Source organism: Muntiacus reevesi, chromosome 5, assembly GCF_963930625.1.
Source record: "Muntiacus reevesi chromosome 5, mMunRee1.1, whole genome shotgun sequence".
Lineage (NCBI taxonomy): Eukaryota > Metazoa > Chordata > Mammalia > Artiodactyla > Cervidae > Muntiacus > Muntiacus reevesi.
Genome location: NC_089253.1, coordinates 78,782,294 through 78,808,752, shown reverse-complemented (window position 1 = coordinate 78,808,752; position 26,459 = coordinate 78,782,294). Strand labels below are relative to the sequence as shown.

At 44.4% G+C, this 26,459-nt stretch overlaps 1 protein-coding gene across 1 annotated transcript in view; it reads left to right on the top strand.

Moving 5' to 3' along the window:
• The first annotated feature begins 4,998 nt into the window (after window positions 1-4,998).
• The window catches only part of KIF26B (kinesin family member 26B), a 496,587-nt gene continuing 475,126 nt past the window's right edge, over window positions 4,999-26,459 (top strand). The window contains exons 1-2 of the mRNA XM_065935600.1: window positions 4,999-5,670; window positions 6,496-6,897. Of these exons, the coding sequence (XP_065791672.1) occupies window positions 5,608-5,670; window positions 6,496-6,897 (465 nt within the window). The 5' untranslated portion in view covers window positions 4,999-5,607. The remainder of the gene's footprint in view (window positions 5,671-6,495; window positions 6,898-26,459) is intronic.

Below are 26,459 nucleotides of genomic sequence, written 5' to 3'. Positions count from 1 at the left end.
TAGTGTACTAATATACATGTAATTGAAGTCCCAGAAGGACAGAAAAGAGAGAATGGGTCTAGAAAAATTCAATAAATAATGACTGAAATTTCCCCAAACTTGCTGAAAAACTTACAGATCAAATTATAGGTCTTAGAAATTCAGCAAACCCTAAGCTGGATAAATACAATGAGAACCACATCCAGGAGCATTATAACCAAACTGCTGAAAACCCAATTGTAAAGAGAAAAATCTTCAAAACATCCAGAGAAAAAGGGCATATTACACACACACACACACACACACACACACACACACACACACACACACACACACACACACACACACACACACACACACACGAGAATTCCCATGAGAGTTAATGTTAGCTTCTAATCAGAAGCAAGCAAGGGCAGAAGGCAATGAATGGCATCTTTAAAGAATGGAAAGAAAAATAACTGTCAACCAAAAATTCAAAATACAGTTAAACTGTTCTTCAGACTCACAAGTGAAAAAAAGACAGATAAGCAAAAGCTGAGGGAATCTGTCACCACTAGACCGTTGGTACAAGAAATGTTAAAGGAAATTCTTCAGACTGAAGGGAAATGACCTAGTTGAAAAGCAGGCTCTCTAGGAAAAAAAATTTTATCAGTCTTCCAAATATAAAACTGGGTAAATATAAAAAGGAAACCCCCCCCACCCCCCGCCAGGGACTTCCCTGGTGGTCAAGTGGTTAAGAATCCACCTTGTAATGCAGGGGACTCTGGTTCAATCTCTGGTCTGGAAATTAAGATTCCACAAGCTGCAAGGGAGCTGGGGAACCACAATAAAAGATCCCTCATGAAGCAAGGATGATCCCACTTGTGCTTCAACTAAGAACCAACAGCAGCCAAATAAATAAATTGTGTGTGTGTGTGTTAGTCATTCAGTCGTGTCTGACTCTTTGTGACTGCATGGACTGTAGCCTGCCCTCCAGGCTCCTCTGTCCATCTGATTTTTCCAGGCAAGAATACTGGAGTGGGTTGCCATGCCTCTCTCCAGGGGATCTTCCCAACCGAGGGCTCGAACCTGGTTCTCCTGCATGGCAGGCAGATTCTTTACCCTCTAAGCCACCAGAATCACCCAATTAATAAAAAAAAAAAACCTCACATATTTAAAATGTTCTAGCTTCACCAAAAGACAAGTTGTTTAAAGTAAAATGGAGACTATGGTATTATGGATTTTACAATGTATATGGATATAAAATACAACAAATAGTAGCATAAAGGAGGGGGGTAAGATGGAATTATACTGTTGCAAATTTCTTACACAAGGGCACAAAATTAAGTAGCCCAAGTTGAAGATGCATATTATAATCCTTACAGAAGAGCCTCTTGATGAAAGTGAGAGAGGAGAGTGAAAAAACTGGCTTAAAACTCAGCATTCAGAAAACTAAGATTATGGCATCCAGTCCCATCACTTCATGGCAAATAGATGGGGAAACAGTGCAAACAGTGACACAAACTATTTTCTTGGGCTTCAAAATTACTGCAGATGGTGACTGTAGCCATGAAATTAAAAGATGCTTGCTCCTTGGAAGAAAAGCTATGAACAACCTAGAAAGCATATTAAAAAGCAGAGACATTACTTTGCCAACAATGGTCCATCTAGCCAAAGTTTTTCCAGTAGTCATGTATGGATGTGAGAGTTGGACTATAAAGAAGGCTGCTATCCAAAAGTCTACAAGCAATAAATGCTGGAGAGGGTGTGGAGAAAAGGGAACCCTCTTACACTGTTGGTGGGAATGCAAACTACTACAGCCGCTATGGAAAACAGTGTGGAGATTTCTTAAAAAACTGGAAATAGAACTGCCATATGACCCAGCAATACCACTTCTGGGCATACACACCGAGGAAACCAGATCTGAAAGAGACACGTGCACCCCAATGTTCATCGCAGCACTATTTATAATAGCCAGGACATGGAAGCAATCTAGATGCCCATCAGCAGACGAATGGATAAGGAAGCTGTGGTACATATACACCATGGAATATTACTCAGCCGTTAAAAAGAATTCATTTGAATGTTCTAATGAGATGAATGAAACTGGAGCCCATTATACAGAGTGAAGTAAGCCAGAAAGATAAAGGCCATTACAGTATACTAACACATATATATGGAATTTAGAAAGATGGTAATGATAACCCTATATGCAAAACAGAAAAAGAGACACAGATGTACAGAACAGACTTTTGGACTCTGTGGGAGAAGGCGAGGGTGGGATGTTTCAAGAGAACAGCATCGAAACATGTATGTTATCTATGGTGAAACAGATCACCAGCCCAGGTTGGATGCATGAGACAAGTGCTCGGGCCTGGTGCACTGGGAAGACCCAGAGGAATCAGGTGGAGAGGGAGGTTGGAGGGGGGATCGGGATGGGGAATACATGTAACTCCATGGCTGATTCATGTCAATGTATGACAAAACCCACTACAATATTGTAAAGCAATTAGCCTCCAAATAATAAAAATAAATGAATAAAAAAAAAAAAAAAAAAAAGAAGGCTGAGCGCTGAAGAATTGATGCTTTTGAACTGGGGTGTTGAGAAGACTCTTGAGAGTCCCTTGGACTACAAGGAGATCCAACCAGTCCATCTGAGTCCAACACTCAGATCAGTCCTGAGTGTTCATTGGAAGGACTGATGTTGAAGCTGAAACTCCAGTACTTTGGATGGAAAGAACTGACTCAGTGGAAAAGACCCTGATGCTGGGAAAGATTGAAGGCAGGTGGAGAAGGGAACACAGAGAATAAGATGGCTGGATGACATCACCAACTCGATGGACGTGAGTTTGAGCAAGCTCTGGGAGTTATTGATGGACAGGGAGGCCTGGGGTGCTGCAGTCCATGGGGTCGCTGAGTCCGACACGAGTGAGTGACTGAACTGAACAGTTAAAAGGCTAATAGAGGGGTGAAAGCGGAATACTAAACAATTCAATCAACAAAAAGAAGGCCGGAGAGACAGGAATGAAAAACAGAATACACACAGAAAACAGACCCGTACTATCAACAACATGTAGCTCAACAACTTCGCAGTCAGGTAAAACTAATCCATGGTGATACAACAGAAATCAGAACTGTGATTTTACATGACGGATTGGAATCACCTGGGAAGGCACAGGTATGAACTTTCTGGAGTGATGGAGATATATAACTTGATTGAGGTGATGCCTTACCTGGGAGTGTACATTTATCAAAATTAATAGACTATACACATAAAAATTGTGCATTTCACGGTATGTAAATTTTACATCCATTTTTTAAAAGCCTCATATCGAACTCTCTTGCGGGGCTTCTTGTTGCAAACTTTGATCAACAGAGGGCGCTCCCAGCTCACCAAACACTCTTCTGAGTCCCAGCTACTTTGGGATGCAAATCAGACCACCTCTGGTCTCCTCCGTCCCCAAGGTGAATCTCCCAGCTCCCCAGTACTCTCCCTCGACACCTCACCTTCCCCACCCGCGGCTCACGGGCTGGTCCGTTTCACCTGGCCACGTGCTGCTTTTCGGCAGATGAGCAGTGCGTAGCTAATGGCGATGTTATTTTCCGCAGCACCTGCGCGGAATACAGATATGGACGGAAGCAGGCAGTTGCCCGGAGGTGTGCCTGCCCCTCTTCTCTTGATATGACCTGCCCCTCTTCTCTTGATATGACCACTTTTAAATGGAAGTAAGAACGTAATGGAAACTTCCACACAGTTTTCGACATCTACATTTTTACCTTCTTACCTCGCTGTGGCGGCTGTGAAACATTCCCACGCAAGGGCTGCGGTGGGAAGGGCGGGGGGCGGGGAGGGTGGTGGATGGCAGCGCGAGGGATGCACGGAGGAATTTTCCCCCGAGGAAAGCAGGTGTGGGGGGCGTTGCCCCTTCCACAGGGTTCCAGCACCCTAGGATATTGTCTTCCTGCCCCCTCGGTATCTCAGAGGGAAACTAGAGGCTGGAAAGCCCCAGGCGTCCTTTGCACCCTCGCCTGCCCCCAGGCCGGGTACCTCCCGGGCGCGGAGATGCCATTACACCTCACGTGATACCCGCGCGGGGCCGGTCCTTCAAGAGGCGTCTCACGGGGTGTTAATTAAAGGTCACAACAAAACAGACCTGCGGGCTCACTAGAAGATTTGTCCTCTCGGGAGATGAAAAATGACACCCTGGAGCAGCTACGTGTGGAGCCCGGCAAATGCCGGCTTCCTGGGCTCTGGGCTCTGCGCCGGGGGCCGGAGGGGGACTGGAGAGGGCGATGACCGGGTGCTCCCGGGACCCGGTGGACCCTGCCTGCTGGAAGAGCCGGGATCGGGTGCCGAAGGGACCCCCGACCGAGGCGAGGCCAAGGCCAGCTCGCACACACCCCCCTTCCAGGCCCGCGCCGTCCCTCAGTTTCCCTGCCGGGCGGCTGCCCGCTGGCTCCCCGGGCTCGTGCGTCCCAGCCCTGGGCGGCGAGGCAGAGCGCACACTGGGTCGCGGGCGGGCTGGGGCGAAGGCCCTGTTCTCCTGCCGCGCTTGGGAGGGTGGCCCCCCGGCCGGCCAGGCTTAGGAGGGCAATTCCAGAAAAGGTTTGCAGGGCAGGTCTAGGAGAACAAAGGGCGGGGGGAGGACTCGGCGTATTTGTGGACTTGTTTGTGACTCAACCCCTCTTTCAAGGCGTTTCAAAGGCAGAACTGCAAGCCCTGCCAGGAAGAGAAAGAACTTGGGGGCGGGGAAGCTCGGGCGCGTTTCTGTCCGGCTGCGCTCGCTCGGCTCTGCCCCCAGCTCCAGTCTCGCGCAGTGCTGTTTCATTAGAGCCCTGGACCCGGGCCACTCACCAGCAACTTCCCCGCACCGCGCGAGATTTACGACCCCCTCCCCCGGCTCTCGGCCTCGGAATGTCAGGCAGGAGAGCCGCAACATAAAATGGATCCCGGCTGGCGCGGCGGCGGCGGCAGCCAGGCGGCGGGCTCCCCGGCGGGGCCGCGGTTCGCAAGGCTCCGCGCTGCGCCTGGGCGCACACGCGCGCCCTGACCGCGGACGCCGGCCGGGCCACACCGCCGCCCCTCTCTGCCCTCGCGCAACTGTCAGGCAAAGCGGGACGGCGGATATTGGCTCCCCCACACGCCGAGGCTCCTCCCCGATCTGGATCTTTATATTTTGGGAGAATTTCTTTGAACTCAGTTACCAAGCTCCGCGAAAGGAGGCAAGTTCCCACAGCCGGTTCGCTGGCGGTAGGCGAGGCGGGGGTCTCGCCCACCTCCTCGGCAGCTGCCGTGTGCCCCGATTGTACTCGTCTTTTCCCTCGTGGAGGAAACGGACTCACTAGGCTAAGGAAAATGCCAATTATCTGGATGTGACCGTGAAAAGAGAACGTGTGACTGGAGGAAGCAGAAGAGGAGGAAAAGCATTATTTGAAGAGAAGAATAAACCAGGCACTCCAACCCTTCTGCAAATTAGTGCTGTTACTTCTGGGGTCCATCTGCTTTTGTCCCCCCAACCCCTCCATTAAGAAACCTTGACTTGAGGGCCAAGAGACAGCCCCCTACCACTGGGCATCCATCTGGGTTGGAAGACCTTTTGGATGTAGCGTTGGTGGAACATTTAGACACTCTCCTCTGGAAAAGCCACCATGAATTCGATAGCTGGGAATAAAGAGAGGCTTGCGGTCTCCACCAGGGGAAAGAAATACGGGGTAAGTTGTGACGGGTCTAATGCAGAGATGTGTTACCAGACTCTTTCCCGACCCGGGTCTCCCTTTCTGGGTAACGTGCGGCCGGGGCAGGGCGGCTCCGAGCTCTCCTCCGGCTGCAGAGGCGCCTCGGCCCGGCCAGCCCAGGCGTGCGCGCGCGGAGGCGGGTCTGCCCGCGAGGACGCCCGCACACTCGCCTTGCCCTCGGAATTTTTGCAGCCCTCTCGTTCCTCCTCTTCCCCGCATCCCTAACTTTTGCAGCATTCCTGACTTCCAAGCAGAGTTAAGTCGAATGGGAGGGTTTCCCACGAAATCTCCGCAGCTCTTAGGGATCGTTTCCCTGGAATCAGGAAAACCTTTCATTTACCTTCAGGATCTAGAGGGCTGTACCCCGAATTAATACAAATCCAAAAATCACAGTCACTCCGCCCCCCCCCCCCCCATAGTCTTACAGAATCTTAAACGTGGGCTCCTTCTGGGATGGGTGCCGGGTTCAAAAGCGCGGGGAGCTGAATCGGTGGGTTCCTCTGCAGAAACCATTGAAATTCCCTGAGCGAGCGAGTCTCTATCCTCCAGATCGGAGGAGTCCGCCGGCGCTCGGGAACCGGTGCAGGGGACACCCGGGCGACGAGGATTCACTTAAAGACAATTAACCAGACAGATGGAGTCAGATTTGGCCGCAGGACCCGGAGCGGTCCCGAACGCGCCCCTATTGGCGCTGGGCCGGCGCCTTCGATGGAACACAGATCCCCGGGCAGGCCGGAGGGTGGCCCTGGGCCGGGGCGCGGGAGCCCGGCGGCCCCTGACACCCGCGTGTCTCCCCTGCAGGTGAATGAAGTCTGCTCGCCCACCAAGCCCGCGGCGCCCTTCTCCCCCGAGAGCTGGTACCGGAAAGCATACGAAGAGTCCCGCGCCGGGAGCCGGCCCACCCCCGAGGGCGCGGGCTCGGCGCTCGGCTCGTCTGGGACCCCGTCCCCGGGCTCAGGTACTTCGTCCCCGAGCTCCTTCACGGGCTCCCCGGGCCCCGCCTCCCCGGGCATTGGCACCAGCTCGCCAGGCTCCCTTGGCGGCTCGCCAGGCTTCGGCACGGGCTCCCCGGGCTCGGGCAGCGGCGGCGGCTCCTCCCCCGGATCAGACCGCGGCGTCTGGTGCGAGAATTGCAACGCCCGCCTGGTGGAGCTGAAGAGGCAGGCTCTGAAGCTGCTTCTCCCGGGGCCTTTCCCGAGCAAGGTGAGCGCCGCCGGGGACAGGACGCGGCTGGGCGGGCCCCCGCTGCGCGCGCCGCGGCCGGGGGCGGGGGTGGGGGGGCTGCAGCGCCAGGCGATACTCAATTGCAGACGGGTCGTTGGCTCCGCAGGGACAGCTCCGGGCCTCGGGGGGCGATCCCGCGGTCTACGCCGCCAGACCTTCCTCGGGCACATTGCGTGGATGGTGCGTGCGTGGTTCCAGGCCTCGCTGTCCAGCTGGGTTGCCCAGGTTATCCTTCCTGCCTCCCTCCACTTCCCAGAGCCCTTTCTGTGCCCCCAGCACCCGCCCAGCTATCCGGATGGACCCGCGCAGTGCCACCTTTCCCCGAGACCCTCGTCCCCGGAGTGTCCACAGACCTTAGCCGCGTGTTGGGCCCGGGACATACTGACACCAGCTGCTGGTATTCGGCGCCCAGCCCCCTGCCTCCTTACCACTCCCCCCCCACCAATGTCCCCCTCCCCCCGCTTCCCAGCCCTCTTTTTATTTTTCTCCCCACCCCCATTCATGATCCTTTACAAAAGTCTCGGTGGGAGTAGTAAAAGCAGGCTGATATTTAGGAATTGGCATTTCCCATTGCCTATTTGTGGCCCTTCCTTTCCAGGGCTACCAAACAGAAACACACACTGGAAAGCCAGCATTCCCCCCAACCTCTGTGTGTCTGTCAGAGGAACACTAAGGGGTGAGGAGCTTCTCTGAGCGCGGCTGCCTTCTGTCTGCTCCAGCACTGAGCAGGCTGGCTCCTCCACGGCAACCTTGCCAGCGTTGTGTGTGTCCAGAGCCCCCAGAGTGTAACACAATGCAATTGTATTTGCACTGTTGGGCCTAAGTACTATCAGATGAAAATATTTACTCTTTCACTTCAAAGAGTTTTTATCAGCGGTTAGAGAGAAATATCAAGAAAACAGCGTGAATTGCTGTAGAGAATTCTGACACTGTTCAGCGGTATTTTCTGATTTATAGTTCTGTGACTTTTGAAGTAAAGTGTTGTGATTCTGAGTCGTGGAGTTTAGGAGTAAATGCATCTGCTGGCCATTTCTGCTTATCCAAACACACACACTGATGTTTTCATATGCAAGGGTTAAATTAAACAAATACCCACAGAAGTTGTAAAATTTTAAACGTGGAAAATTGCCACCAAGAGAATTGGTTTTATGAATCCCGAATTTATCTCTAGAATAATTAACTTGTAGATTGTTGTCAGTATGCCATTTTTGTAGTTTGATAATAAATCTGTCAGGACACCCCCAAGAATAAATCTCAGGGACTCTAAAAGCTTATTTCACTTTTGTAAGCCCTATCCTCTGATTTAACACCGGCTCTTCAGTAACAGATTTATTTACTCTTGTGATCGTTTATCAGTATTCTTTGATTTTTTTACTGCATTCAAGGAACTGTGTTAGGCACAGCAATAAAATAACAGGTACCTGCAGTCCTTGTCCACATGGAGCTTGTATTCTCATGGAGGATAGAGATGTTGACCACAAAATGAACAACTCACAATTTATTTCCATTTGTGGTGAGTACAACAGAGGACGAGTGTGGGGTGCTAGAAGATTGTATAACCAGACTGGACCAGCTGGTAAATTATTAAGAGCTTTGGTTCTTAAAGATATATGGTATCTGATTTTTGGCAATCCTAGTAAGTTGCAGCCTACCAATTTATTCTAGAACATTCTTGCAGACCTGTTCTTACAGTAGCTTCTTTGTGTTGTTGCATGCTCCTTGTGTGCAAAGACAATATACTCTTTTTATAAAAGTGGTGGGAGGAAAGGAAATCTATAGGAAGAAGAAACAAATGTTGAAACTTAAATGCATCCATCATATTTTGTGGAGTCATGTGACAAAGTAGATTTTTGGTTTTGTTGAAGCAGCCTGGAAAAATCATTCTCAGTGCAATAAAAGGCATCTTGATATATGTGCCAGTTTTATTTACATGATGAAATAAAATTGATGCTAGGAAACTGATGACATTGTCAGTGAAGGTTACAGAAGAAACGTTGGATCTGGGGACCCTCAATGCTCTACACCAACTTACAATGATCCAATCTCTTCTCTCAGGAAGAGAGCTGTCAGTCTTGGGGGCAGTCACATGGGGTCACTTTAAGTGCACACATGAATTTGCTTGCAGTTTTAGATGCGATATGGCACAGTGATATATGACATTTAGTGCAAAGGAGAGCACACGACTCAGCCAGAAGCAAGTGTTTCTCAGATGACCTCACTGTTAGTAAAGAGGTATGGGGCCAGGATTTTAAATACAAATCCTCTGGCTGTCTCTGGGAATAGTCATTTTAGGGTTTTTTTTCTTTTTAAAATATTGGTGCCCTCAGACTAGGTAATATTTTCATTACACCTTTGAAATTTGCAGTATTTTAACCAAACAAATATTGTGTTCTCTCAAGCATCATGGATGGAGGCCCATGTAACTCTGACACAAGGCCTTTCTTCTTCCCAGAGCCAGATTTATGAGCGAAATGTGGACCTCTATCACCCTCTGGCCCAGAAAGAGTTAATTTTCATTAGAACAAGAGATGTCATTGTGACTCCAACAAGTAGTTTGCCCTGAAGAGTAAGGGTCTGAAAGATAAAGGCATGTTTTTGAGGGGTAATTAGCAAACATGTTCATAATTCACAAGATTTTTAGCTGTACATGGGGACTCATTTCTTACATAGAGTACTACATTCTATGAAGAGGTATGAAAAGTCTCCTAGGTAAGCATTTTAAAGTGAAAGGCAGAATAGCACATCCAGGAACCTTATTATTTTAGAGTAGAGTTGGCTTTGGTTCTCTCTCTATCACTGATTTATTTTGTGACCGTGAGTAAATCAGTTTTTCTCTGTATTTTTAACTTTCCCATTTTTTTCCTTGGTGTAAAGGAAAAAAATGATTCAGACTGTAGGTGACCTTTCAAATGATTACACTGTCAAGAAATTATTTTCGATAAGGTTTGAAAAGTGCTTACATTCTTCAGAGAAAGACGGGAATGTTTATGATTATTAACTAGACAAGATTGTGTGGGATTTATGTTTCACCGAATTTAGGGCTCTTCTTACAAAATATCCACTTTCAATATCTGCCTCCGTCAGTACTTTTCCCAAATACCATACTGCCATCTAAATTGTCACATTGAGCCCATCGGTAGAGAGCAAGCGCTGCTGGAGTCCCCCAGTTTTGTCTCTGAAACAGTTGGTTAAGAAGGGGAGGTGAAGTGCTGGTGAGCCCATGCAGGGCTGTCAGGCTGGTCCCAAGAGCTAGACACTCACTCTGGTGGCCTGAAGTCTGGACACCCTGTTCTGAGCGTGTTCAGTACTAGTCATGTGACATTGGATAATGAGGCTTCTTGGCAGAGGGTGACAGGACTTGGAGGTTTCTAGCTTAGGTAACTGGGGGTGGGGTGGGTAGTGTTAACTGAGGCAGGAAATGGGAGGTGAGACAGATTTGAAAGGAACTCAGAAGAAAAATCCTACAGATAGAGGAGCCTGGTGGGCTACAGCCCAAAGAGTCCGCAGAGCCCACAAAAGACTGAGCATGCATGTAATACAACACAATTCATTGAACACCTGCTGTGTGGCATACTCTTTACAAATAGTGTCTCACTGGAATAACTGTAGGCATCAAGTGTTATCATCTGGATGCTGTAAATGAGCCAACTGATTTCCAAAGAAGTTTAGTAACTTTCCCAGCCTTTCTCAGCTTAGTCATCGCTGCACTGAGATTTGACGGAATATGAAGCCTGTGGTCTTTCTTGTATGCCACTGAATCTTGCTCTTCCAGAGTAGCAGGAAGTCTGGAAGCAGCATTAGAACTTCCTTCTTTCTTTAGAAGCTCTAAACAGTATTAAAATATTAACAAGAATGACCTAAGAGAATATATCCTGGACTTGGAGGGCATTGAAGAAGCTGGAAATCAAATTCATGATCTCAAGGACTTGCAATGCAAATTAGAATACAAAATACAAATAATCAAGCAGCGTACCCTGAAGGCAGTTACGAAAGGGTCCTCCCTCAATAAACTCTTGACATTTTCTTCTTTTCAGAAGAAAGATGCTAGTGGGTTTGGTTTCCCATGCACTGAGTTTGTGGTTTCTGGGAAGAGAAAAGCGTAGAGGCAGGTTTAGGAATGAAACAGACCTGGGGATGCAGAAGGGGCAACTGTGAGCTCACGTCACTCTTAATGATGCCCTGCAGGTGCTGTGCTTAGTCGCTCAGCAATGTCCAACTCTTTGCAGCCCCACGAACAGAAGAGCCTGGTGGGCTACAGTCCATGGGATTCTCCAGGCGAGAATACTGGAGTGGGTTACCAAGCCCTCCTTGATGCGTTGCATCAGCCTTTCAAATAGCAACACCTGAGTGAGTCAAGTTTTTTACTTGGCGCAGACTGTAAATCATTTGGATTGACTTGTATCACTTCAGTCAGTGAAAAAAAAAAAAAAAAAGGAGTAACTTACTGGGTTTATTTCTTTTCTAGGGCTAGTAAGTGAAAGTGGTCAGATAAAATTGATGTGGTTTTTTAAAGTCTTGGGATTTTAAGTGAAATCAGTCCTTTTACCCATTGTAGCATGCCCGTGTATAAATGTAAAGCCATTTCATATCCATCGGCAAAAGCATCTTTCCTGCTCTATTCACAGTTGAGGTACCAAGCCAGAAACAGGTACCAAAGAACAAATCTCACAGTTGGGGGCTGTCCTAGATCCTTTTGAGGTCTGTGACAGAGTTTTTGAATGGACAGCGTAAACCCTATGAAACATTAGCCCCTAAGAACTCCCTGGAGTAAGCAAAAAATTCCAGGTTGGCAGAAGGTTATCAGACATCTGCTCATTTCTATATCAATACAAGAAAATCTTTTATGTAAAAAACAGTGCAGAACTACATTCCTAGCTGAATTTTCCCTGGTCATATATTCTGGGTTCATTTATGACTCAGAAATATCAGGAGGATTAGCCAGATATACTAAGAAGAGTGGCCAGGAATCACAGAGATTAAAGAAAGGAATGTGTCAGCGGTTTTAAGAACACCAAACAAGGCTCTAAATAGCCAGGCCGAAAGTAAGTCTAGACTTGGGAATACATATATATATACACACATAACATATATTTTTTCTGTATTTTTTCAGTTCCAAAACAGGGGTATGAAAAAAATAACTCCATTAAAAAAAAGACCCTTTAGAAGCCAATGTAAAACTGTTTATAAATAATTATTGAGTTTTAAATACTTACTAGCTATGAGAAAATTCTATCTGAAATCTTCTAAGAACACATGGTTATGCTTCATTTGAAACTTCCATTTTGGAAATATTTTAGATAAGGGATCAGCTAATAGATAATATGAGTAGTGAAAAAGTCCTGTAGCATTTGTCATTAAAGCATTTATGAAACATTTTAGGGATTATAAAAACATTCCCAGTAGAGACGTGTGAGCAGTAATATCTTCTTTAAGGCTTATTAGTAAGCTATGGAATAATGAATGGCATTTCATTCTACCAGACTTTTAATTGTGAACCAGCATGGTCAGTTTTTATAGTGATTTAATTCACTTTGTAAAAATCCCTGGCCTGTAGTAATTTCTTCCACACTCATTGCAGATAGGATTATTGCATTAGAAATGTGATTTTTTAAATGGCTGAGGCTGGTAATTTGTCAGAATTTGGCAGGATTAAGTCAATGAAATAGGCAACATTAGTTGCTCTTTGGCATTATATCACAGATCAAACTGAGCCATTCATCAGCTGATAATAATGGTGATGGTAATAATGATAACTAATGTTATCTAGTAATAATGATGACAAAAAATGGCTGGCAATTATCATCTAGTATATGCTAGGCATTGTACTAAGATACACAAACATATACATACATAAAATCTCATGGCAAAATGAAGATGAACCTGATTTTTTTCCTTTACCCTGGAATTCCAGGTGATTGATGTGGTCCAGGTCACAAAAGGAAGCATGAATAAAGATACAGGGACCAGCGAAATCCAAGAATGTTTCCCTTCCAAAGCCATTGAGGGGATATTAATATTATTAAACTACTAATTAATTAATGTTAATACACTATTGATACAACTGCCTGAGTGGGAGACCCTTGCTTGAGGGAGAAGGTTGGGATTATTTTTCCTGGTGACGTCACTTTCAGAGTTGGGGGAAAATATGTGAGGTTTTCAGGATCCTGAGCTGAGTAATTTTCTTGACTGGAATGTATTGGAGAGGGTCAAAGGAACTTCCTTATCCTTACATTCTCGTGACTGAGACTCTTGCCAGCCCTTCTCGAAAGCCCTGCCTGAGGGGCCCTTGGGGACCGCTGGAGAGATTGAATTCTTCAGCTGGACCTTCAATGCTGAGACAGCAGGGTTGCCAGACTTGACTCTGTTTTGTCCCGGTGGAGATTGCACTGGGCTGTCTGTGAGGGTTTCCAGTCTATTTTCAGGAATACAAAGCTAATTTCCTTTTTATCATTGTCTTGAGTCACAGGCTAATCATAAGAATCTTTCCTTTATTAAAAACTATCTTCTGTGTGGTCTTATCGTGGCAAAGGAGCACTGTTTAGAATGGGCTCCCATTGATCTTTCAGGCTCACATGCACCAATCAGAAATAAAACTGTATTTGTATAGGTGCAAAAGGACAGAGAATACATCTCTGTTCCTAAATTACTTTTGAAATATTTATCAAAATAGTAAATCATCCTCCTACTTTCCATTGCCTTTGGGATGTTCTAGGACCCATCTAAGAAAATTGGATTTTGATTTTGGTTAGAAAAGTTGTCTGTCTACCTTTTCCAGGTTATAAAGGAATCCACCTATATTTTCTTTGAATATTTGTAAGATTTCCCTTTTAATAGTTATATCTCTGATCCATTGAGAGATTATTTTGGTGTATATTGAGAGGTGTGGATAAATTTTGCCCTTTTCTAAACGTCTATCCAGTTGTCTCCAAACTCTCTGTTAACATATATGTCTTTCCCCCATTTGATTTGAAATATCCATGATTATAAGCCAGATTTTCAGTAGTTGGGTCTACTTCTGGGAACTTCTGTTATGTCCCATTTATCTGTCTTGTCATGTACTAATTCCACACTATTTTAATTATAGAAGCTTTATACCATGTTTTAGTATTTGGTAACACTGGCTTTCTCTCTTTCCCAAATAATGCCTTTCCTTCCTAGTAGCTTTCTAGTTATACTTCCTGACTATTTTCCCATATGAACTTTAGGATCAACTTGCCTAACTCCATAAAATTTTTAAAAATTGGGACCATATTAAGTTTATATATTAACCCTGGGGGATTTGTGGCATCTTTATGATGTTGACTCCTTCCTGAGAACATGGAATGTCTTTCCGTTTGAACACATCTACTTTTCAGTAATTTTAAATGCTTTTCTCATAGAGGCTTTGCCCATTTCTTGTTAAATTTATTTTTAGGTATTAAAAATACCTTTTGTTGCTTTTACAAATGAGTTTTTCGCTTCCCTTATCTCTTCTAATTGATAGTTGTTAATATGTAAGGATAGTATATTAATTGTATATCCTGTTATTAGATTCTATTACTGTGTTCATTAGCTTTTAAATTAGTATTCTTGGATTTTCGTTTGTGAATAGAGATATCATCACTCTTCTCCTTTGCTATTTTTATTCCTCTAGTGGTTCTCTCTTGTTTGTTATATTGATTTATGCTTCCAAGACAATGTTAAATGGTAATGTATGGTGGGCATATGTATAGCTTTTTCCACTAAATAAGATGTTGACCTTTGGACTGAGGTCTATATATATTTTTTAAAGTTAAGGAAGGTATCTATCAGTTCCTATTTTATCTAGTATTTTTAGTCAGAAATGGGTGTCATATTTTGTCAGATGTCTCTTCAGTATCTAGGGAGATGATCATATGATTTTTCTCCCTAAATCTATTAACATTGTGAAATGTTATCATTGCTTTCCTGATAATGAACCATCCTTGCATTCTCATAATAAACCCAACTTGGTCACAGCATATTTTTTTAATATGCTGCTGGATTCAGTTTGCTAATATTTTATTTATGTTTTTTCCTGTCATATTCATATTCCATAAGCACTTTGGATTCCCACTCATGTACCAGCCACAGTTCTATGCCACCTTATAACCAAGATATGAAAAAGACTAAAAATTCCTGCCCTAGAGTAACTCCCAGCCTAGTATTGGAGATAGACAAGAAACCAAAGAGTTAGGGTGCAGCATATTAAATGCTGGACCATGGGCTATGGAGGCTGCTGGAGGTGGTGAACAGAGAGGTGAGGCTTGAGCTGGCTTTGACAGAGTGAGTAGGAGCATTGCGGTGAAGCATCGGCCTCCCAGGAACGGGGAATGGTGAGCATAAGGCACACTCAGTATCCTGGGGGAATCACAGTGTGCATTTCTGACATTGCGCAGTGCGTGCATGGGTGATAGGCTGGGAAGGTGGCAGGGAGAGAATGAAGGCCTTGTAGGCCAAAGAATCTGAATGTTATTCTGTAGGCAGTCATTGAAGGGCTTTCAGGAAGGGAGTGAAATGATCAGATACTCATTTAAGAAAGATTGCTCTGATAGGGAGAGAGAAGCTGGATTGGAAGGGTGGTGCCCTGGAATTCAGTGGAGAGGCCCCTCCCTGTGGCCTGAGTGAAAGCTGGTGCACACTTAGCTGAGGTGGTAGCAGTGGGAATGAAGAGGAAGGCTGGACCAGAGTGGGCAAGATCTTGTCCATAGAAAACCCGTGGCAATGGCAGCTGAGAAATGGGGTGGGGAGGAGAGGGGAGGAGGGAGTTGAGGAGTTCTTTCAGATTTCTGGCAGGGCAAGTGTGGGGGTGGTGGTACTTTTAATTGAGATGGGGAATACAGGCAGAGAGTGGGTTTTGTTATTGTAGGTCTGATTTTCAAGGATGGGTGTGGAACCTAAGATTGGCTTGGGCTCTCTAGAGCTTAAGGTGGAATGTTCCAGTGGGGTCCAGCAGGCTCTAGAGTGGATTTTGGGCTAGAGCCATGGATCTGGGAAGTGTCAGGGTGAGGATGGTGGTGGAGTCCACAGATAGGGTGAACTCTTCAAGGATGTATATGGTGACAGATGGTGAAGCATAGAGTTGTGGGATCCATTGCTGTTGAAGGGACAGGCAGCTTGAGGAGGTAGGAAGACAAATCAAGGAGAGGCCAGAAAAGAGGGAGGAAAATAGGAGAAGGTGGTGTCATGGAAACTGAGGGAAGGGTGAGCTTCAGAAGGTAGGGGTGATGAAAGGTCAGACACCTTGGAGAGATTGAGGAGGTAAGGGCTGAGGTTTCCACTGAATCAGGAATCAGGAGGAGGTTGGGGATTTTTGTTAGAAGTTTCTGGCACTCTGGAGAAAGGCAGGCAATTGTCATTGTGTATCCAGGAGTGATGAGGACGTCTGAGGCAGCTCAGAATTGTTGAGGACATGGAGAGGTTAAGAGAGATGCATTTTCTGAGGCTCTTACGACCTTAAAAAAATGAAGCTCTGGGGTCAACAAACTTGGGTGCAAAACTAGGCTGCATCACTGAGTGTGTGACCTTGGGCAAGTCACTTAGCCTTTCCAAACCTGTTTATTCTCATCTTTACATGAGGGCAATGTTGGGGCCGCATCAGGGTTGTTGTGAGGAGATGGTGACATTGTGAGATGATATTCAATCATCCCTTTGTTTTATTCCAATGACTCCCCACAGGAAGTTGAATTTTATGAAAATTACTTCCTTTCCTTCTTTCTCTTCTCTTCCTTTCTTCTTCTCTCTTTCTTTTTCCTTTTGCCAGTGATCTGACACCAAACTGGGAAAGCAGTTGTCAGAGATGAAACTTTTCAGCTCATCTCCTTTATATTTCTTCACCTGCAAGTGAATCAAGCATCTCATACTTATTTATTCATTTATGGGGTGGCTCCACAGAACCAGAGCTTGGTTGAAGAAAATCGCTTCTCCTTTTCCTTTGAGATGCCATGAATATGGATTGAGATTCTTTGTCACAGATGGAAATCCTCCCCTTTAAGCCCTGCCCCTCTCGGAGGCCCCCCTAGGGAGCACCGCAGACACCGAACTTGGCATTTCCGCTCGGCTGAGTGAGGGAGACCAGACGTCCCCCAGCGACTGCGCATGCGATGTGCAGATCTGCGCGGCACCAGGAATTTGGGCTTATCTGCCTCCCAATCCAGTTTTATCTTTCTCAGACAGTTTTCTTTGCAGTTATACTTTGCTGATCCTATCGCATGGATTCCGCCCAGACCCTGTGGAGAAGTCTGGAAATAAAGACACCCTCCCCCGCCAAGCAGTATTTCCTGCACATAATCTCAGCTCTCAGCGCTGTAGCTGCCCTGGGTAGAGAGCGTTCTTGTAAACTCTTATGTAGAGAGAATTGATATTCTTATGCTGCTCTATAGGTGAACATTTCAGAAGGCTCTGGGGTAGAGTAAGTTCTTTTGATAAGCAGAACTATATCCAAACGTATTTTAAGTATTATAGAGTAATTTACAGACGAAGGACTACTTTTTATTCATCTTTTCTACTTAATGGAGTTTAAGCTCAGTGTTGTTGCTGACTGCAAAAAGTTCTTGTTAAAAGTTTCAGTTCTCCACACAGCATGTTTTTAAAAGCTTTCCTAGTTCTTACACACAAAATATCTTTATTTTTAAAGCACATATTGTGAATAACAAGTTTAAATCTACTTTGCCACCACAAGGGTGAAAAATGTAAACGTTGAATAATTCTTTATCTAATCTGAGTGCTGTCTGGGATTTGTAGTTGCTAACTCAGGATTTCTTCGAAGATAACATAGGAATTTATAGGGCTTGAGATTTTCCTGTGAAGTCATTCCATCTTTTAATTAGCGGTGATGAGCAGCTACACTTTCCCATGAAACGCGATCATCTTATTTATAGCGGTTGCCTTCTTTAAAGTTGTAATCACTATTTCTCTACTCCCTGCTCTATCTACCTGGTGGTTTCATGAGGCAGGAGGAGACTTACTAATTAACTGATAAGAAACCACCACCACCACCAATAACAACCAAAAGCTACTGAGCTGTCTAACCAAAGAGTTATACATTGCTCAGTCGTGTCCAACTCTTTGTGACCCCATGGACTATAGCCCCCCAGGCTCCTCTGTCCATGGAATTCTCCAGGCAAGAATACTGGAGTGGGTAGCCATTCCCTTCTCCAGGAGATCCCAACCCAGGAATCGAACCCAGGTCTCCTGCATTGCAGGCAGATTCTTTACCATCTGAGCCACCATGGGAGCCTCTATAGAAAATATGTAGTTGAATTCAGGCAAGTGACTAGTAACTGCCATTATTTAATGAAAAATAATCACCTGCTTGGTTCAGGTGTGTGTCTTTTCATAGAAGGATGTCTCAGTCCTGAGCACAGCAGCTGAAGAGGTGGCCTTGAGTGTCTTCCCTGTGGACCCACAGCTGTGAACTTGAACATCCCTTGTTTCTGCCCAGCTAGGAAGTGCGGTGATGGGAACTGAGGGGAGGGTAGAAGGGAGAGGAATTAGATAGAAGGAGGAGGAGGTAGGAGGACAAGAGAGTGGGTGAGAGAAACAGAAATAAAAGGGTGAGGGGCTGTAGGCATTGGAGGCTGTCTACAGTCGCAGATGTTGAGGTGCAGTTGGGCCTCTGGCAGTAATGAGCACTGTGGCCTTGGGCGAGTCACCCAGTCAGCTTGTGTTTTATTTCTCTTTTGTAAACAAAGAGGGTGGAATTAGTGGTCTCTAACTGCTTCCAAGTCTGTGAGTCTCTGAAGCTGGAGGGAAGCCCCAAGACTTCATGGAGCCCAATCTTTGTCCCCAGATTCTAGAGGAATGTGCTTGACAAAGTCCTAGATGGATTACTGGCTGCATCTGGACCCTGAAGCTGTTCCATGGGTTGGCACACCTCGGTCAGCCAAAGTGTGTCCCCCTTTTTCCCATTCAGTGGAAGTTACTTGTTGGCATTGCTGTGGCTGATATTTCTGCCTTTGGAATTTTTATCATATTAATAAATTGACTGACAGGATTTTTCCTATTTCTTCCCCCCCCCCCCAAGTTTATTTGCATTTAAGTTTTTAACTTCTTTTTTTAAATTTCATTTTTAATTGGGGGATAATTACTTCACGATATTGTGTTGGTTTGTACCATACATGAACATGTATCAGACATGGGTATACATATGTCTTCTCCTTCTTGAACCTCCCTTCCATCTCCTACCCCATCCCACCCCTCTTAGTTGTTACAGAGCACCAGATTTGTATTCCCTGTGTCATATAGCTGTTTATTTTTAAAATATATATATTTTATTGAAGTATAGTTGACTTGCAATGTTTCAGGTACACAGCAAGGTGATTCAGTTATACAAATACATATATATTATTTTTGAAATTATTGTCATCATGGGTTATTATAAGATATTGACTATAGTTCCCAGTGCCATATAGTAAACCTTTGTTGCTTGTTGCCTATCTATTTCTTAATTAGAAATCTAGCATTCTATTCATACTAAGTCAAACAAGTGGAATCAAAATGTCATAATTTTTTTAATTAGGCAAAAATTCATGCTTTCTAAAAAAATATATTATACATATATACATATGTATACAAAAGTTTTTCTACTACACTTGATAAAATCTTCAGAAAAGACCTTAAAAAAAAGGAAGAGATGGAGAAATTGGAGAACATAAATGGGAACACTGAATGTGAAATAGAAAAAGTGAAGCAAACTAAAAAATAGTAAAGATCATTGTATAGTCCAGTTCTTTTTAAACATGACTGCTCATTAGAAACATATCTGGGGCTCTGGAGAAAAAAAGCAATACCTGAGCATTTGTATTTTTCAGAAAAATTTCAAGATAATTCTGATATGCATCTGGATTTTAAAAAGTGGTTACAGATTTTTCTGTTAGATTCTAGTTTTGGTGATATAGAATTCTATTATTTTTCTGTTGATCAATCATGATACAGTAGTATTAAGTGAGTAATAGTTACATAATCACAACAGTAAATGATGTTTATCAATTTTCACGATCAATAGTCAAACAAAAAAATAAAAGGTAATTATACCTGCAAGCTATAATGGGAACAAGATTAACTTAACAATATAAAATACATGCAATTTGCAGGGGGGTGGGCCGGGGCGGGGAGGGGGGTCAAGCAGAATCATGTGGCAAGTGGAAGTGCATACATGCACAGGTTTTCATCCACCCAGTCAGCCCATGTCTTTTGGTTGGTGCATTTAATCCATTTACATTTAAGGTAATTATTGATATGTATGGTCCTATTACCATTTTCTGAATTGTTTTGGGTTTATTTTCTGTAGGTCTTTTCCTTCTCTTGTGTTTCCTGCCTAGAGAAGTTCCTTTAGCATTTGTTGTAAAGCTGGTTTGGTGGTGCTGAATTCTCTTAACTTTTGCTTGTCTGGAAAGCTTTTGATTTCTCCATCAAATCTGAAGGAGAGTCATGCTGGGTAGAGTATTCTTGGTTGTAGGTTCTTCCCTTTCATCACTTTGAATATATCATGCCATTCCCTCTGGCTTGTAGAGTTTCTGTTGAGAAATCAGCTGATAGTTGGATGGACATTTGCTTGTATGTTATTTGTCATTTTTCCCTTGTTGCTTTTACTATTTTACCCGTCTTTAATTTTTGTCAGTTTGATTACTGTGTGTCTCGGTGTGTTCCTCCTTGGGCTTATCCTTCTTGGGACTCTGTGCTTCCTGGACTTGGTTGACTATTTCCTTTCTCACATTAGGGAACTTTTCAGCTATTATCTCTTCAAATATTTTCTCAGGTTCATTCTCTCTCTTCTTCATCTTCTGGGACCCCCTATAATGAGAATGTTGGTGTGTTTAATCTTATCCCAGAGGTCTCTTAGTCTTCATTTGTTTTCATTCTTTTTTTTATATTCTGTTCTGTGGCAGTGATTTCCACCATTCTGTCCTCTAGGTCATTTATTTGTGCTTCTGCCTGAGTTATTCTGCTATGGATTCCTTCTAGTGTATTATTTGTCTCTGTTTGTTTGTTTTTTAGTTCTTGTAGGTCTTTGGTAAACATTTCTTGCATCTTCTCAATCTTTGCCTCCATTCTTTTCCCGAGATCCTGGATCATCTTCACTATCATTGTTCTGAATTCTTTTTCTGGAAGGCTGCCTATCTCCATTTAATTGTTTTCCTGGGATTTTATCTTGTCCCTTCATCTGGGAGATAACTTTCTGCTTTTTCATCATGATTAACTTTCTGTAATATGGTTTTTGTTTTAGCCACTGTGAGGCTCTGCTGCTTCTCGCCTCTTCTTCCTGTCCGCTGATGGAGGAGGCTAAGAGGCTGTGTAAGCTTCTTGATGGGAGGGGCTGGCGATGGCAAAAACTGGTTCTTGCTTTGATGGGCAGGGCCTTGCTCAGTAAAGCTTTAATGCAATTTGCTGCTGATGGGTGGGGTTGTACTCCTTCCCTGGTAGTTGTTTGGCCTGAGGTGGCCCAGCCCTGGGGTCTATGGTAGGGTTAATGGTGAGTTCTAATGGCTAACTCAGGGGGGTTTGTGCCAAGGGGGACCTTCCAGCGCCCCTGTCCCTGGTGGGCCCTGCTAACCCACGCCTCCACAGGAGGCCCTCCAACACAGGCAGGTGGTTTTGGTTCAGTTTTCTGTGGGGTCAGTGCTCCTCTCCTCCGGGTCTTGGTGTGTGCAAAGTTTTGTTTGTGCCCTCCCAGACTGGAGTCTCTGTTTCCCTCAGCCCTCTAGAAAGCCTATAATCAAATCCCGCTGGCCCTCAAGGCCAGATTCCCTGGGAATTCCCACTCCCTTTGTCAGACCCCCAGGCTGGGAAGCCTGATATGGGGTTCAGAACCTTTACAACAGCACGAGAACTTCTTTGGTCTTATTGCTTTCCAGTCTGTGGGTCACCCGCCTGGTGGGTCTGGGATTTGATTTTATCATGATTTCACCTGCCTGCTGTCTAGCTGAGGCTTCTTCTTTGTCTTTGGACACAGGGTATCTTTTCTTGGTGGGTTCCAGTGTTCTCCTGTCAATGGTTTTCAACAGCTAGTTGCAATTTGGTGCTCTCTTAGGAGATGAGCGCACTCCTATTCCGCCATCTTGAACAGGAAGCCATATAGCTGTTTCTTAATGAAGCTATTTACTGTCTTCTATATTTGTGAGTGGAAATCAACTTGGCAAACAAAAGGACGTTTGATTTTATGAGAGGAATTTGATAAGGAATTTTGAGAAAAAGGATTGCCTTAGATATAAGGATTGCTTATAGTTAGTCTTCCATTAGGAAATCTGCCATACTTAACTAGGTTTTAGAAATGATTTGTGAGGAGTTCTCACTGGATAGCAATGTAGAAACACCAGAATTCCAATCATTTTATTTATTATTCTTAAAAAAATCTACATCTTAATGTTTTTGAAAATCTATTCCCCCCTTTGCTTTATTCTTCTCTTTTCTGCTCCTTCAAATCTCTAGACAAGGTCACAATTACTTAGACCAGTATTTACACAGCCCACGGCCATGACTTGGGTCTTATAATCCTGTTGTTTGGATGCTGTGGTCTGCAAAGGAGATGGCAGGTAGCAGATGCTGAATGAACAAGGCCCACTTAGTGATTAACAATTTCATTTTTCATCTTTAGCACTAGCCTAAGTTGCCTGTTTAAACTGTCCACTTCCTGGGAAATGTTTTCCTAATTCTTCTTTCAACTACAATAATTTATGTTTTTGTTATAGTCTAAACACAGCTCAGGGAGGACAGATAATAAAAGCAGGCCGTCATCTGGCCTTTCCCAGGCCGAAGCACGTTAGGACTTGGGTGCAGACACGGCAGCAGCAGGCGCAGGACAGGGGAGCGGCAGGCGTACCCCCTGTGGCCCTAGATCCCCTGCTCGGTTCCCGGGTGCCCTGCTGTTGTTTCTGTTTAGTTGCTCAGTTGTGTTCGACTCTTTGTGACTCTGTGGACTGTAGCCCACGGGGCTCCTCTGTCCATGGGATTCTCCAGGCAAGAATACTGGAGTGGGTTGCCATGCCTTCCTCCAGGGGATTTTCCCAACCCAGGGATCGAACCTGGGTCTCGCATTTCGGCAGGCGGATTCTTTACCAGTGAGCCACCAGGGAAGCCCCATGGGGGGCACTCAGTGTATCCTGCAGCCCAGCAAACCCTGCATGCGTCTCCCTTGATTCTGTTCTCAGACACCTTGTCCTTTATTTCTCCTCTTGCTCTTTCTTCCTAAGTGCGCACATGTAATTACTTGTGAAGGCTCTAGGAAGAAGTCTTTCTAACCGGCGGTGCGTGTGCCTGTGTGTGTGCGTGGACACACTTGGCAGGAACTCTGCAGGAAGCCTACAAGTTGATGACACGGTAGACATCCTGTCTCAGGTTTCAGACATTGTTAGGCCGAAGCTTTTATTGGAGGTCAAGGCAGCTAATAAAGTGGGGTGTGCAATTAAAAGGGCATTCAGCACAGAAGGATGGCTAACTGTCTCGAGGGCTGGGAGTGCGGGAGGGTTGACAGCTGCAAGTCTGCTAATGATGGCTTCACCGGCATTTTTTCTTTTTTTTTTTTTCAGCCAGGGTGGTAAATGTAATACAAAGGCACTGTTTTAATGTGCCTAATCAGCTCTCGGCTTCCTGTGAGAGGCATCCACTTGGGGGAGGAAGTTGCTGGCTGTGGGCATTTTTGTAGTGGTAGTTTGTGCTAATTTACTTTTTTAAATAGAGTACTCATGGTTATTAGCGAATCTCCGTATTGGTCAGGAATAGGGTGACAAGATGATGGCAAGATTCAGGAGGTTTGCCCAGGGTCACCCAGAAAACCTCACGCTCCAGACTCTCCATCGGTTTCTAATAGGATTTATTTACGCCGTTGTTTTGCCCATGTGGCTCTCCTTGACTCTGAACCCTGGGAGCACAGTAATCAAATCTTATTAATTTTACCCAGTAGACAGTGATTGTTTTCTCCACTACATGAATTCTCCAAAAATGTCTGACCTTTAGAATAAAAAGAAAAAATCTCCTTTCCACTGCTGTGTGATGAAAACCTCGCTGAGGATAAGGCAAGGTGAGAGATGCTGGCCGTGCGTAGAGGGCGGGAGGTGTTGCCTGGGTTACTTCTGGGAAGAGTCAGGATACTGTCCCACTGTCATGGCCTCCTGTTCTTAGAAGAGTGAGATCCACAGGGATCAGTGTGTGAGCAGCTCCTTCACCCAAATGGATCTTGGTCTAGGGTTTATATGGGCTGGCTAGCTTGGGGATCTTGAATTTCTTGTTAGTGGATACGTCCTTGTTTTTGCTTAGTTTAATGTTGTCCCGTTCACCTCTCGTCTGGCAGAATAAGAGAGGATGAGAACGCTCACTGGATGCTTAGAATGATGTCCCAGGTAATCAGGGAGGAAACTTGTTAGCACCGTCAGGAACTAAACTGAGAGGGCAGCTTGAGGCTACTTCCCCAGACACGGGCCCCTCTGGTTTAATCTCTCCCTTCATCTGATAGTTGATACTATTGGTGCTGCTCTGCCTCCGCTACTTGGTGAGATGGTGACATACGATCACACCCAGGATGGAGTGGGGTCCGAAAGTATAAAGGACTCTCTCCTTTTAAAGGCTTGGAATCGCTTCAGTTTGAGGTGAGAGGAGAAATGCAGTAGGTGAGAGGCTGGTTTCCAGTCTTTCACTGCAGAGTAACAAGGAAGCAGGGTGGTTTTGCCCCCCATAGACAGTAATGAGGTCCTGATAATTCTGGAAAGAAATGGAGTTTGTGTTCATCACTCCATTTAAGAGCACCCATTAGTATCTTTTTAATAAGATCCTGGGCTTTCCAAACCCTCTTTATAATTCTCACATTGGGCAAAAGTCAATATAATATGTCAGTTTAAATGGATGCCATTATTTTTAGCACTGTACATCACCTTTCCTCCTGGAGACTTCAGAATATCCTTTTTAATCATTAGCATTTTATGATCATAGAATGAGAGCATAGAAGGAGCCGTAGAAGTTATGCAGTATTACTTTACTTTTGTAATTAAAAGCCTGGAGCCAGATAATCTGGCTTAAGTCTTTGCTCTGTCATTTATCAGCTCTTGAACTTGAAGGACTTTGCTTTCTGCCTCAGTTTCCTCACTTATATAATGGTGTTAGTAATAATTGCTTCATAGAGAACTGAGATGTTTTCCCGAATAGGATACTCAACTGGCCAACAGACAAATGGAAAAGATGCTAGTCATCACTAATCATCAGGGAAATGCAAGTCAAAACCACAGTGAGATATCACCTCATATGTCAAAATGCCTATTATCAAAAAGAACATAAATGACAAATGTTGGGGAGGATGTGGAGAAAAAGGAACCCTCCTACACTGTTGGTGGGAATATAAATTAGTGCAGTCACTGTGGAAAAAAGTATGGAGGTTTCTCAAAAAAACTAAAAATAGAACTGTGTGACTCAGCAGTTCCACTCCTAGTATATCCGAAAAAAAACAAAGTCACTAATTTGAAAAGATACACGTATACCAGTGTTCATAGTAGCATTATTTACAATAGCCAAGATAAGGAAGCAAGCTCAGTGTCCATCAGCAAATGAATGGATATAGATGTTTAAGATCTTCAATTTCATTCCACACAATGGAATACAATTCAGCCATAAAATAGAATAAAGTTTTGCCATTTGCAGCAACATGGATGGATTTGGAGAGCATTATGCTAAGTGTAATAAGTCAGCCAAAGAAAGACAAATACTGTATAATATCACTTATATGTGAAATCTAAGAAATAAAACCAATTAGTGAATATATCAAAAAAGAACAGACTCACAGATTAAGAGAACAAACTAGAGATTACCAGAGGGGAAAAGAATAGGAATAGTAGATTAAGAGGTACAAATTATTAGCTATAAAACAAACTATCAATACAAGGATATATATAACCATATATAGCCAATATTTTATAATAACTATAAATGGAATATAATCTTTAAAACTTGTGAATCGCTATATTTTACGCCTGTAAAATATTATATGGCAACTCTACTTCAATAAAAATGCACCTTAAAAAATTAAAAAATAAGATTACCATCTAAAAAATTGCTTTGTAGGCATGTTTTATCTGGCACGTAGTAGGTAAGCATGCATTAAATGTTAGTATCCAAACTACCATCTTAGAGAAAAGTAAAACTTACATATCTAAAGGATGACCTCCTTTTCCCAGATTGATTCTACAAAATGAACATTTGGTTTTCGTTCTCTCATCATCTGTCTCTGGATCCGTCTATCTGTTCATCTGTCTGTCCAACATTTCTTTGGCCTTTACCTTGTAGGTATATAGTGGCACTATTGGTAAAGAATCTGCCTGCCAGTGGAGGAGATGGAAGAGACATGGGTTCAGTCCCTGGGTTGGGAAGATTCCCTGGAGTAGGAAATGGTAACCTGCTCTGGCATTCCTGCCTGCAACATCCCATGGACAGAGGAGCGGGGCAGGCTATAGTCCATGGGGCCACAGAGAATCAGACACAACTGAGTGACTGAGCATACATACACACATACAGGTGTGTGGTCCTGGACTCTGTGCTGAGGATAGAAAGATGGTTAAGACAAG